The sequence below is a fragment of the Apaloderma vittatum genome, unplaced genomic scaffold (assembly GCF_000703405.1).
Source record: "Apaloderma vittatum isolate BGI_N311 unplaced genomic scaffold, ASM70340v1 scaffold9622, whole genome shotgun sequence".
In the NCBI taxonomy this organism is placed as follows: domain Eukaryota; kingdom Metazoa; phylum Chordata; class Aves; order Trogoniformes; family Trogonidae; genus Apaloderma; species Apaloderma vittatum.
Window position 1 is genome coordinate 61,531 of NW_009705277.1, and position 14,006 is coordinate 75,536.

General features: G+C 36.3%; 1 protein-coding gene across 1 annotated transcript in view; it reads right to left on the reverse strand.

The window, feature by feature from the left end:
- LOC104270853 (neuronal cell adhesion molecule) overlaps positions 1-11,178 on the reverse strand; it is a gene marked incomplete at its 5' end in the record, with an annotated part of 35,056 nt that extends 23,878 nt beyond the window's left edge. Inside the window, 8 exons of the mRNA XM_009865333.1 lie at positions 3,253-3,288; positions 4,406-4,582; positions 5,791-5,913; positions 6,114-6,318; positions 9,303-9,418; positions 9,697-9,922; positions 10,797-10,867; positions 10,981-11,178. Coding sequence (XP_009863635.1) covers positions 3,253-3,288; positions 4,406-4,582; positions 5,791-5,913; positions 6,114-6,318; positions 9,303-9,418; positions 9,697-9,922; positions 10,797-10,867; positions 10,981-11,178 — 1,152 coding nt within the window. The remainder of the gene's footprint in view (positions 1-3,252; positions 3,289-4,405; positions 4,583-5,790; positions 5,914-6,113; positions 6,319-9,302; positions 9,419-9,696; positions 9,923-10,796; positions 10,868-10,980) is intronic.
- Between the last annotated feature and the right edge of the window lie 2,828 nt (positions 11,179-14,006).

A 14,006-nucleotide genomic window follows, 5' to 3' on the forward strand; every position in this document is an offset into this window, starting at 1 on the left:
ACATGTAAAGTTTTCAGACACATTTAGAATACTGGCTGCTGAGAAGAAAAACTATTTTTTCTTTTTAGTGCCATAATTTTATTAAATTTAAGTAGTTCATAACAGCACAGTATTATAAAGAAAAAAGATAGTGCTAGTCAAATAGGAGTATCAACTATAACAGGATAGCCTGCCTATCTCGTAAAATAACATATCTCACAATTTACTCATATGGGCTTGTGAGAGAATGAGGTTAATCTCCTCTACTACGTTTTCCTTAGAGAAGAAAAAAAGCTTCAATGTTTGTAATTCATCAAGATCCATTGCATTTCTGCCACTTGATGAAATGTCAGTTTGTTTAAAGAACTTTTTAATTAGGATGATGCCCATATTACAGGGAGACAATAATTTCTTCCTTATATTGCCCCCCCATTTGAATATAGCTTCTAAGTTCTATTCAAGCTACAGAAAAGAATATTTATCTAAATCCCCCAGCCTTCACCTCATATTTCACTTCTTTTTTTAAAAAAAACCTAAAATTGTTATTTTACCTTATGGGAAAAATGCACAGTGCTTGCTTCTCTACTTATTGGTCTATAATATACTGGATATCTTTCCTTAACACCAGTACAGTCATTGTAATCAGCCAAACTCAGGTGGGACAAATATTGTGTCAAGTGCAGCAGCAAGCACACTGTGGGCACATTCATTGTTTTCAAAGTAATAAAAAGAGGCAGTGAAGGGCCAATGCCTATCTAAAGAGATGGTAAAAGACATATGGTGCCAAGAGACAGGGAAGGTATGTCAGAACTAAACAAAAATACCAAGACATTCTCAGATCCTTAGATTTACTGTAGCAATATTTCCTTCTGCACTTTAACATACAGTTTTACTCTGAGAAGAAATGAACGCCCTAAGTCGCACGTCTCACCCAGGTTTAGATGATTTGAATTCCTCCTAGATATTGTGTCTAATGTTTCTGACAGGTCTCCAGAGGCAGACAGCCAACAGAAAACACCAAGTGCAGAAATCTCAGTGCAGTTTAGGCTGGCTGAATCTGGGACCTATTGTCTTAACGTCCAAGATGAATGTGATCAAATTGAAATAGAAAGGCTAATTGCTTATTTTTCTGCTAAGTTCTGCCCTTCAAAATGAAAAACTGAGACGTTTTTGACAGATGACAATAGAGTTGAGAATATCTTAAGGGGGCTGGTTAGCTCAGTCAGTTGAGCGTGGCACTAATAACGCTAAGGTCGCGGGTTCGATTCCCGTTTGGTCCCCATGTGTTGCCTGATCCCGTCAAGAGGTGGCGGCCCTGGTGACAGGGAGGCTGGATTAAAATGATCTCTAAGGTCCCTTCCAGCTTAGGCCATTCTATGATTCTATGATCTAAAGTTCACCTTCTCCAGTGGCTTTGGGTCACATTATTAAGAACTGTATATATGTATAGGCCCTTAACAGAGGAGTAAAGATTCTCTGCTGGGTATGGCTTCTTCTTGAGTGGGACGACTATTTCTATCTTCCAAATCCACCCACTCATGAGACCAAAATATTTTGCACTTGATCTTAGTAATGTGATCCTCCTTTTCCTTCCTCATAGTCCCTGATGAGTAGTGAAACAGTTAATCACTTTAATGTAAGTAACCACTGAGAACATTCATCTCAGACCTGCAGCAACTCAGATGTCCTAACAGATGTCAGGGCTTTAGTTCCACCCTGCTTGCAGTTCCAAAGTTTTCTTTGCAATTGTAAGAGTTAGATGTTACAGGAATATGTGAAAATCTTGAAACCATAAACGGCACGGAACCAAACAAAGACATCTGCTTAGTTTTCAGAGAATCTGAGATGACAGCTCTGAAACGTGAGCTGCTCCAGCTGATCTTACAAATAAGATGCTTTCTGCTAGCCCTAGACTCTGATACAGCTATAATTAGACCTCCAGTTTTCCTTGCATGAGGTTTTTATTGTCAGCTATAAATAATGAGACCTTAATTTGCATTTCTGCTGTTAATGTCCAGGACTAAAAGCCAGTTTGATTATTCCTATCTATGCTGACTTCTCAGCTACAACTGGCTAAAAAGCAGTAAGAAGGACTTGTCATTAAAATAAATCCACAACTCCATACACTTAACAGAAACGCATATGATATTAGACTATGCCAATATATACATCATATATGCACAAATGCCTGCATGCATGCATACATATATATAGCGAGACTGATTTATACCAGATTGAGTGAATTAAGTTCTTTTTTATGGCTACTACAATTCAAAGCACCTGATCACCAACTGGAAAGAAAATATATGTAAAAAAATTTCTGCTGTCTTTTCCAAGTTTGTAAAAAATGCTGGATATTTCATGTACAGATTTTAATTTGGGATGTTTATGATCTGAGAATCTGAAGCACAGGTGTTCATTACTGTTAATAACACTTCTGATAGAATGACACATACATTCAGAGATACCCTCTGACTTAGAGCTACCTCAGGATAATCTTTCCTTCTGACAGTATCAAAATTCATAAAAACTGTGTGCGAAAACACGAAGAACACCTTGTTTGACAGAAGAACTGCGGCATACAGAGCTAAGTATTACTGAATTCAAGAGTAAGGATGATAATAGGTTCCACTCTCTGAAATGTCCTCAAGTATTCACTCAGTATCTGGGAAACTAAGGCAGCAGGAAGCCACTTGCCTCTGTATTCAATCTGATACCCAAACTGAGAAGTATACAGAGGGGATTGTCAGTCATCTGTCTCCTATGCATGGCTGGCTTGCAAGTGAAATAAATGTGCTCAAATGGGTAGCATTAATCAGCAGTGAGAAAAGGAACACACCTACTTCTTTTGAAACAAAAAAATGCACATGGCACAGGCAGTAAAAAAATCTCCTTCGCAAAAGTGTAGTTTTTTCTCTACTCCAGCTAATCAGTGCTAGCGCACCTGGATCCTGAATATTTATGAGAGTGACATACATCTGTTAAATGTTCAGAAATAATTAGACTTTGCTGAAGCAAAGCTAATGAATTCCCCTGGAACTCTGTGGTAAAATAAACAGATGAAAAGTGTTAATAAGCGTTCTGGATCCCTTAAAAAAAAGAAAAAAAATAAACAAAAAAACCCAATAAAACCCACAAATGTTTTCTTCCAGCACTGATTAATACTTTGTATAGCAATGTGTAGTTCAAGATTTTCTGTCCTTACCACTGCAATTTCCCCATTTGCAACACTGCAAAATCCACACATTAACAAATCATGCAGTTTAATTTTACCTTTGCCTGCACCTACAGCAGGACGGAGAATACCAGCTTTAACGGAGGAAAACAAGAATAGGAACACTATATAATTAGATACAACACCAAAGGGAACATACATACATAATTTCATTATAAACTAGAAAAACATGCAGACTAGATAAAAGTTATTAATTCAAATAAATTAGAAACATTCCACTTAAGCTGAACATTGACAGACTATATTACAAGACAAAAATTAACATACATGCGTTTACAAAATTTTATCGCTCATGCTTGTTAAGATTCACGGTTTAAAATAAATGTGACTCATATGCAACCTTAGTACACTATTAGAGAACTTTCGTTGTATACCAACTCATCTATGGCAATTCCAATAAACTATGATTTTACTAAGCATAAACATACATGAAAAGATGGTATCAATAGACTTAACATTAAGATGTGCAAAATCATAACAGACTTCCTGCCAAAATTTCCCTTTTGCTTGAAATTACTCTTATATTATTAAGCTTTCATGCTTAAATAAATAACAGTTTCAACAACAGAACTGCCAAAATCAGAGACTAGAATGACTACAAATGTAAACATCAATAGCGACAGGACTGAAAAACATACTTAAGAGTTTTTAAATATTATATGTCGCCAGTTATTTGGGACCATAGGTTACAAATTTATTTCTGCACTTTTTTGGAAGTTACAGTTTTTGCCAGCTCTGTGAAAAAAAGTTTAGAACTCACAGAAGCTGTTGCATACTTCAAAAGAGAAATATTTTCCTCTTGCCACAAAGCTGCATCATTTCAGTATTGTTCTCTGTGACCAGAGCAGGGCAATGAAGCAGAGTAGGTGAATGGAGGACGACTACTTAAAATGCAAAGTTACTCGAAACTCTGAAGCCCAGAAAAGCCAGTCTTAGAACTTGTAAATTTATATCAAAAGTAGGGGTTTTACACATCTTTTAGGGCCTCCACTACAGTAGAAAACCTCTGCATATCTTTTCCTAAAAACGATTTAAAATCTTTTTTTAGTGTATAATACAGTTAAGAAAGCTCTAGGGAAAAAAGCTTACTAGGGGCTATTTTATTAATGGAAGGAAGTTGTAGCAATATTTTAAATAAAATTTATGGTGTTTTTTAAACTCAGTGGGCTTTTTTATACATACCCATCTTACCTTCATCCATAATTGTTACTGCTTCCTCAGTTATCTGACTTCCTGATCCAACTGAAGTTTGTGCATTAAAGTAAAACTTGTATCGTGTACTGTAATTTAAATTCTTTAATATCATGCTGCTCTCATTGGCAGGAATCCTTATCTCTACCAAGGGACCCAATTCATGTGTGTTGTTAACTGTGTTACAAGAGAAAAGAGAAGAGTTAGGAAAACTAAAAAAAAAACACGACCACTGCATTAAAACAGGTGCTTTTTTGGTTTATATTTATTTGTTTTGTTTGTCTGCTGCATAGAATCATAGAATCATAGAATGGCCTAGGCTGGAAGGGACCTTAGAGATCATTTAATACAACCTCCCTGTCATGAGCAGGGATGCCTCTCAGCTAGATCAGGTAACATATTATTCATTTCAGGTTGTATGAATGCCAATTTACAGTTTCATAAGAAAGTCACTTTTCTGCAAAAAGGAGCTATGTGAGGGGCCAAAATTCCACAAGGAGATAGGAAACAGCTACAAATTTTTAAAGTTCAAGTTCCATTCTCACAGATAGCCAAGGCAACTTAGTTCATATCAAATGATCTGAAATTACACACATTTGAGACACTGATCATTAGAAAATTCTGAAACTCGAACAAGCTGCCTCATAATAAATTGAGTATGCTTAGGAAAAAAAATACTGAAGTGACTTGCATCTTGGTCTAGTGGAGGATGTCCCTGCCCATGGTGGGGGGGTTGGAACTAGATGATCTTTAAGGTCCTTTCCAATCCTGACAATTCTATGATTCTACAATCTAATGCCAAGGAACAGTGGAAGAAAACGAATTTCCTTCATCTGTTCCATACACACAAAACTCTTAAAAAATTTCTAGTGCCACTGCTGAAAAAATTCTGGACAAATAAGCAGCAGCACGGGGATCCTAAGGAAGTAATTTATAGCTCTGTTATGAGTAAATTTCACATTTATGAATTTTCATTTTAAAATTAAAATATCATGAAAACTGAAGAAGGAAACAACAATAAAATTGTTTGATGGATTTAAACTATTTCTAAAGAGATTTTCTCTGCAGTTACAATATAGGATTTGTAAGTAGTAGCATATTGCTTCCAAGTTGTGGCTATCAATGATATATAGGCCTTCACATCCATTTTTCTGCGAAGCATGGCTTAAAGAAACAAAAGTAATAGAAAAATGCGAACCTTGTTCTTGAGCAAGTGAAGTTTTCCAGTTACCTATATTGTCAAAACACTTTAATCTTTTTCAAACTTGACATCAACAATGCAATCATGTCTTTTGTACATTAAAATATAACAGATCTTTTTCTTAATAAATGGATTGCTATGTGGCCGACATATTCTCTGAGTTATATATTCATAATTAACTTACTTGGCTGAAACTTCAGTATATATGATATCAAAACACCATTGGGATGGGTAGGTGAACCCCACTCCAGAGTCAAAGAGTCCAGTGTTGGGTTAGTGATCTTCAAAAAGGAGGGTGAGCTAGGAACTTTTAAGAAGAATATACAGTAAATAAAAAGGAGATTAACTTAAGACAGTTCACAAATTATTAATTCTTAAGGATATTACTATCACGAGACAGATTATTATATTATGGTGTTCAAAACACAAATTCAGCAACTACACCCTTAGTATTCTATTTCTGAATATACCACATTTAAGTTATTCTCTAGCTTTCTCATTTCATACCTCCTTCAGGGGTCTTAAACGCTTTGTCTGGGCTTGCTGGTCCTTCTCCTTTACCATTAACAACTCTAACATTCAGCTTGTAAGAACTATAGGGCTCCAGCCCTGGCAACATTCCAAAAGTCTTGTTTCCCCTGAAAGTCAAGATCTTTTTCTCTACATGCCGCCTACTCCTTCTGGATAGACTCTGCACTTTCCAGTAGTAAACCTAAAGACAAAAGAAAATCTAGAGTGAGTGTTTAGGTGTTCTGAATTTACCAACACTAAGCATTTCCATGAGTATCCGTGAATTATAGGTAGGAATAACTGAAATTTTAATAAGCTCATGAGCAAAAAAACATAGAGCTTTCCTGCTTCAGAAACAGACCTTGTCCTGAAACAGTCATGCCTGCACAACTGGGTGAAGACTATCACCTGCCACTTCTGTTAATGTTCAAAACCAGTTTGACACAAGTTCTGGTTTGGAACTGCAAGTACATGATAACTCTTGTGTTAGCAAGTCCATCTGAGGGGCAGGACTCCTTCATATCATTCATTCTTTCAGTTAGATATTTACACAGCTTGCATTTTGCCACCTTGCTCTGTCACACACCTGACCAGGCTATTCCCTGTGATATGGAAGCCAAAAAGATACTTTTGAATGGGAAAGAAACCAAAAGATTTGTCTGGGCTGGAGAAACACAGAAGTTCTGAAAGGCTGCTGAGATTACAGTCATGGAATGTTCTCCACCTGGGGAAAAGAAGACTATTTCTCCATTTATGTGACAATTAGATCAGATCACAAAGCTGATTCTGGTGTCCATTTTGCTGATTAAGTTTCTAAGAAACTACAGATGAGCCTGAGAGGTAATTACCTTGACTGCACTCTTTTTACTACACAGTCTCTCTACTATGATAACTGGAAACATATTAAGAGTTGTCCTTACAAAGACTTGGGTTACTCCTAGGATTATCAGCTTCAAATACACCATTGTTCATTTTTCAGAGCATAATTTTCATGCATGTATGACTGTACGCTAAAACTGATACAGCAATATAAACGGATAAAATTCTGGTTCCATTCAGACCAACTGCAAAAGACCTCTTTAATTAAGGAAGCTGGGATTTCACATATGAATTCACAAAAGGGAACTGTTAAGACTTACAAAGCCAACTCAATAGCTTACACAGCAATGTTACACTAACACCAGCTTTCTATGGCCAACAACATACCATCTCACTCTAATCGCTGTTAAATGCCACTGTGTTTTACATGGCTTGAGATAAGGTTTTTCAACACTGTCAGCTGTCATCCTGTAGCTCTCATCCTAGTGTAGAAAGCCATTTATGAGCTAACAAAAGCTTGAAGTGTTGGTACTATTAGTATTGAAACTCCTAAGGTATAGTTCATGTTTTTTTAAGACTGTTAGCCAGCAATGTTTCACAAACCACATTATTATAGTTGGGTAATCACTTGTCATTAGCTAGGCTGAAATTAAGAGAGCTTTAATAAACTGGGTTTGACATGCAGTGATTTGGAAGAGGATTATAACAGTAAAAGACATCACATCACATTTTTCACTGTATTCAATAACCACTGAATTAATAACAGGAAAAATGGAAGCAGTACCAATGAATTCTTTTAGAAAATTCTTGTTAGGTTTGAAATGCTTTATAATACCACAGAATATCAAGTGACAGCTGGATTAATACAAAAGAAAAATATGAGTGATGCGCTATAGACTGCTGCTAGCTAGATGTCTTCCTGCTTTGTTCACACTCTTGTCTTCACAACATGAGTCTTTACAAAAACACCCCTCTCTTTATTAAGAAATATATCCCTAATGCAATACCGCATATTGGTCTGAAATAATTTTATTAATACGGAAAGCCTGAGTTTGCTAGTAAGATTTTGCTGATGTGTTTAAAAAGAGATAGTCATGTGCTTTGTAAGCTATGACAATGATTAAGACATTTAAAGTGTACTCTGCATCCATGAAAAGCTTTCAGCTTCTACTCAGGGAAAGCTTTATAATAGAAACTATACACCAGGTCTTGGGACTTGTCATGTCTTGTCTAGTTTTTAAGCTATTTTAGCTTCATTTAGCTCTATCTGAAAAAATATTTAAGAAACTTTTTTGCCACCCACAAGTTATCCAACAATATACCACTGTCATGTTTATCCTAGCCATAACAGTAAGACTACTCAGTGGTCAGGTCTGTTGTCAGTCCTTTGTACTTGAGTTTGTTTTATTTATGACTATTGACTAACTTATTTTATAGCTTCAGTTTTGCTTAGCTATCTGTAACTGTGTTGTTCTTCTCCCCACAGAAAAAAAAAATCATACCATTTTGTTAGAACATATTTATTAGTATACTTGCAGAGAAGTAAAGAAGTAATTATCTCTTATTTTCTTCTCCTGTTGCCTAGGAAGTCAGTATATCCTCATTTCACTCTTCTCTCTGCAACCAGCCTACCATGCTGCTGCAGTTTCCACCCCTGATGGGCTTCTAGTGCAACCTGTGAAGCAACTTTTGCCATCAGATTTTCCCTGAATTTCTAACCTTGAAGTCCTTCTGCTTCCCATTTTGTATTAACTGCATGCTTCTGTCTCCAACACAGTCTTCTCAGTTATCATCAAAGCCAGTACATTATCTTACACTAAGCCTCCTTCAATTATATGTACACTCCAACTCATCTGCTATTTCTTATCTCCTTAAATTGAGCTTTTAAACTCAGCTTTTTCCGGGTCTCCAGAAAGACAGAGCACCCAGCATAAGATAGGAAGTGGCTAGTTACTCAGAATTAAAAATGTGATTAATCATATTATGGCAGAAAATGAGTAATCTTAGCATTAGACCTAGAAGAGACTCCTACAGAAACTATTCCTCCTCATCCTCTAAATAACCTTCTGGAATAAGATCTGTAAAATTGTCATCTTCTTAATCTATATAAAGTGTGCAAGCTTAATTGCAAATACCTCCCATTTCTCTTCAAGGACAGTCACAGGAGGATAGTGCTACAAGGCTGGAACTCTGCTGAACTTTGAATTAATTCTATCAATGCTGTTGCTCTTGCCAGCAGAACTTGTGAGCTCACTGAGAAGCAAGATTCCTTTTGTATGTCAATTACTTCAATCTGGATACAATCTCATACAGGGAGAGTGATGTGTTTCAATAAATGAGAAACAGAATGCTTTAGACTGTACTTACTTTGTACCCTTGGAGGTGTCCTCGTACAGTTTTTATTGGAACCGGGTCCCAATGCACCTTTGCTAGCGTACTGTTAATAACATGAACCTGCACATTGCCTGGAGCAACCATTGGCACTATGGGGAAAGGATGCAACAAGTTAGAATGAGAAAACACACGAACATACTTTTTCAGAATGAGTCTTTGCATTGCATTCAAGGAGTAGGCTAAACCGTTCCTATGTCAAAAAGCTGACCTCAAGATGAATAGTACAGAGTATCATGAATCCTTGTGATTTCCAAGTGACTTAATTGTAATTAAAAAAACCAAGTCTACTATCTCCCTTTTTCAATATTTTAGATTACACATTTAGCAGCTTTTAACTAAAACAATTGAGTCAAACTACGAAACTTACAGTCCTCCCCTGAATGTCCAATCACCTCTGATGGCTCTGGTGCATATCCCAGGTCATTTAAAGCTTGTACTTTTATTTCATAAGGGACAAAAGTTGGTGTACCAGACACAATATACTTAGATACATTTGCAACTATAACTGATGTCCATTCATCATCAACATCTTTCTGACGCCAGCTGACTTTGTACTGAAGCCCCGGTCCATTAGACTGAAAGCCTTTTAAAGACTGAAATGAAAAGAAATATATTTTAAAACATTCTGAAGCATCTGAAAAATCCAAAGTCACAAAAGGAATACGCTCAGTCTTCTTTAGAATTTTACTGAAAATTTACCACTGTGTTCTGTGATAGAGAAGCACTGTTAAAATTTCCAAGCTTTTACAGGAGGTCAGTTCAGTTGCTCTTCATTCATTTGTAAAAATCACATTGAATGGTGAGCATGGTTAATTCTCATGCAACTATACATTGTGATATCTCTATATAAATTTTGTTTTCAGAAGACAATATTTCTTAGGAAGAGGAAGAGGGAAAACCAGACTTACACCAACTCCCTAAAAACAGTGTTCCCTAGAAAAGGTTTCTCGTCTGGGATGGGAAATTGGTTTTACATCTATCTCCTTGAGATCCTGTCATGATGGTAAGGGAATGACAGATTAAACTTCTCCACAAAAGTTTTTTAGTGGTAGAATGTATGATAATTTAGTTTATTACAAAAGTTGAATTAGTAGAATTAGTTGAATTAGTTGAATTAGTAGAATTAGTATACACATTACAATTAATTCCAAAAAGAAGACTCTACTTGAGATAAACCTCAGTTTATATATATAAGTTCTCCTAAATTGGCAGCAAAACATCCTGTATTACCAAATTAACGGCTTATCTTGGGAAATCACTCATGGAAAATACAGCATCTTAACTTTTTTTTTTCTATAATGCATGTAGCTTTTCCCTGAAAATAATGATGGGAAAATGTCTGGATTTCACTCTTCTTCAAGAATGATTTAGGCAAGCAATGCTTTGGGTATTCTCACAACGTGTTCACAAATCATCACTATTTCTCAAAAAAGAATGCTACTCACAGACCTGAAAGCAAACACTTACCTCCCATGTTATTACCAAATTATCAGGTTCTGAGCCTATCCCTTGTACATTAGAAGGATTTTCATCAGGATCTAAAAATAAAATATTTACATGTGAATAAGAATGACTGCTGTTTGCATTCCAAACTAACTCAGTGCCATTCACAGTATAAATCAATCAGCAATGAGCAGAAATAGTTATTTACTTGCAGATTTTGTCAGGTACTGCTCAGATGGTTCACTTGGCTGACTCCTGCCAATCTCATTGACAGCTATCACGCGGAATGAGTAGTTGACATACGGAGACAACTTCAACTGCACTGTTGTCTGAGTTCCAGGAACTTCCGTCTGGTAATGCCATACCCCTGGTTCATGCAGCCCATCTTCATATTCAATCACAAAGTCTGCAAACAGAAATTAAATCCAACTTTATGTCAAAACTTGCAACACTTTCCTAGATCAGTGAAGGCATTTCTGAATAGGCTTAATCAGAATGGAGCGATCCAATCAACGTTTTTAAAAGTCACGGAAATTGAAACGTAAGTACCCAAACCAGAACACAGATCTATAGTGTGGATCTCAGAAGCACTGCCTAGGTAGAAACATAATAGAAGCACTCTCACTTTTGTTACTTGGTATTTTCACTAATGCAGCTACCTGCCAGGTTATTACAAGAGCTCTCTCTTAGGTACTGGATTTTAATGCAACAGGAACCCTTGAACTATCACAGCAAGGAAGTGGGACAAGATCGGAATTTTGATGTAGAAGTGATACTTGGCTGACAAATACATTGGGATTAGTCGTATCAAGGTGACTGTAAGTTGTGCCTATACAACACTAAAACTCTCTAAGTATTCCATTTTCCCCAGTGAGACTGGCTTAATGAAAAACTATTTAAAGTCAAGAAGCTATACTTGAGGAAGGTTTTTGAGAGCACTTTTCAGAATCTTCAAATTAAGTCAAGGAATGTATGTTCAGAAGCTAAATTTCTTGAGAGTTCTCTGTGTGAATATTACAGTGATTACTGTTAAGACCCCACAGAGTATATAAGCTCAGGGATAAATACATTTGTAGAACTCCAAATAGATAATCATGTTCATTACGAAAGACAAAAGGACTTTTGTCAGCTGTGAAATAGCCCAAAAAAGCTTCCTGCTCTTAGGTATGAGACATAAATTTTTAAACACTTGAAGAGGAATTGTTAGGATACCAAAAATATACGGGAAAAGAATACATAATCTCGAGCACATTCCATGGAATCTTAAGTTTAGATATACAAAATTTACATAAATATCAAATGTTTGTGTATTGTGTAACAAAAATTTTCCCATGTCTCATGTATAGGTGCAGACAAGAAGAGAGAATATGACTTCAAATACATCCTGTCTGCACTACTGAAGAAATTCTGAGGGGCAGCTAGAAATTGCTTTTAGAATACTCACAGTACCACATAGAAATAACGCACAACAGTCTGAGGAGCCAAGATGTTAGAGAAGTAAAACAGGTAAGTAGTACTAATCATACCCTTCTGGACTTAAGGCTTGCAGATGTCATCCTGACCTGAGCAGTAACAAAGAGGGAGAATTGGCCCCAAATTACTGTCCGAGTTACAGCTGGTGTTGTGTGCTCAGAGAGAAAGGTCTTGGGATGGGACATTCTCTGGAACAAAGTCTTTGTTGAAAAGTTGAAACTACTACATGTTGAAAAAAAAAACGAAAACAAACCACCCATAAAATTTTCACTACTGCTTTTGGCTTCCCTTATAACTAGCATTCTTCCTGCAACTCCAGTATAACAATTTATAGGACGCTTCAAGGGAAAAAAAAAACACCTATCTGAGCTTTCAGAGAGATTCTAGCATGTCAATCATATTACTTGGGTAAAGGAATCACTCATAATCAACTGCTACTCTTGAATCTTGATCTGTATTTTGAAGTGACAGAAGCAGCAGCAATAACAGGCTTACTTTGGCAGCATGTGCCTTATCTTGCAGGCTCTCCAGGGACCTTGCAGCAATATAAATTGCATCACAATTAAAACTAGCATTATTTAGCCAGAAGAGTTCAATTTCCAACATCAGAATGCATGCAAAGAGAAACTCTGACATGAGGATGTTCTTTACTATGGAAGTGGTGAAACACTGGAACAGTTGCCCAGAGAGGTGGCAGAAGCTACATTCCTGGAAACTTTCAATGTCAGGCTTGATGGAGTTCTGAGCAACCTGATCTAGTTAAAGATGTCCCTGCTCACTGCAGGGGGGTTGGACTAGATGACCTTTAAAGGTCCCTTCCAGCCCAACACGTTCTATGATTCTATGAGTCAACATCACCTAATATAATTTCTTTTGAAGCAGTTTGATCTCATTCCTATGGAGGGCAAGACTTGGGCCTTCTGATCTGGAAAAAATGGAAATACTGCCACAAAAGTATATGAATAAGCCATATTTTAAAAATAATTCAACTATTTACACTAGTCTTCTATATATTATATTTTGAAAAGTATATTACTAGTTGATATACATTAGACAAATCTGCAAGTCTAAAACTTCCCCAAGATTCCTCGGTGTTTCACTAAAATGCAGTCAAAACTTTTGATGTGTTCCGGAATTTGTGAAATTCTGTATTTACAAAATTTCCTTTCCATATGCCTGAGCATTATGGTTTGTGTTCCGTGTTGATACTGACCAGCATCAGACCCTAGAGAGACACACTCAGTAAGTCAGTCTAACTCACTCATTCCAAATATAACATGTATACTGGTCTTGGTAACTTGTGGAAGTTATTGACAAAAAATACACTGCATAAATAATTCATTAATTGCAGCAAATTGGTCATAATCAAAAAGTTGCCCTGACGAATTTTTATAATCCTATTTTTTATTGAAAAACAAACAGTAACATCCTTCTTCCTTCCTCCTAATATCCCCCTGCACCCCCTCTGCTCAATACAAGCAACAGCATCTTTGTCATGTTCTGCTGAGAGGAATAATAGCATTTTAGATCAATTTCCTGTCTCCAAAGTTCATATATGGTGATTTTCTCTGTCTTATGGATATGCTTGATTCCTTCAACTGCCTTTACTAGGAAACAAAAATAAAATCTGTCTTACATTTTCACAAAGAATGAGCTTCTGTATCAATAGTGATAGATGATCCCTAAAGATATTAATACTGATGCTATTCCAAATCCTTGAGAATTGCAAAAGAATCACAGAATCATAGAACAATTCAGATT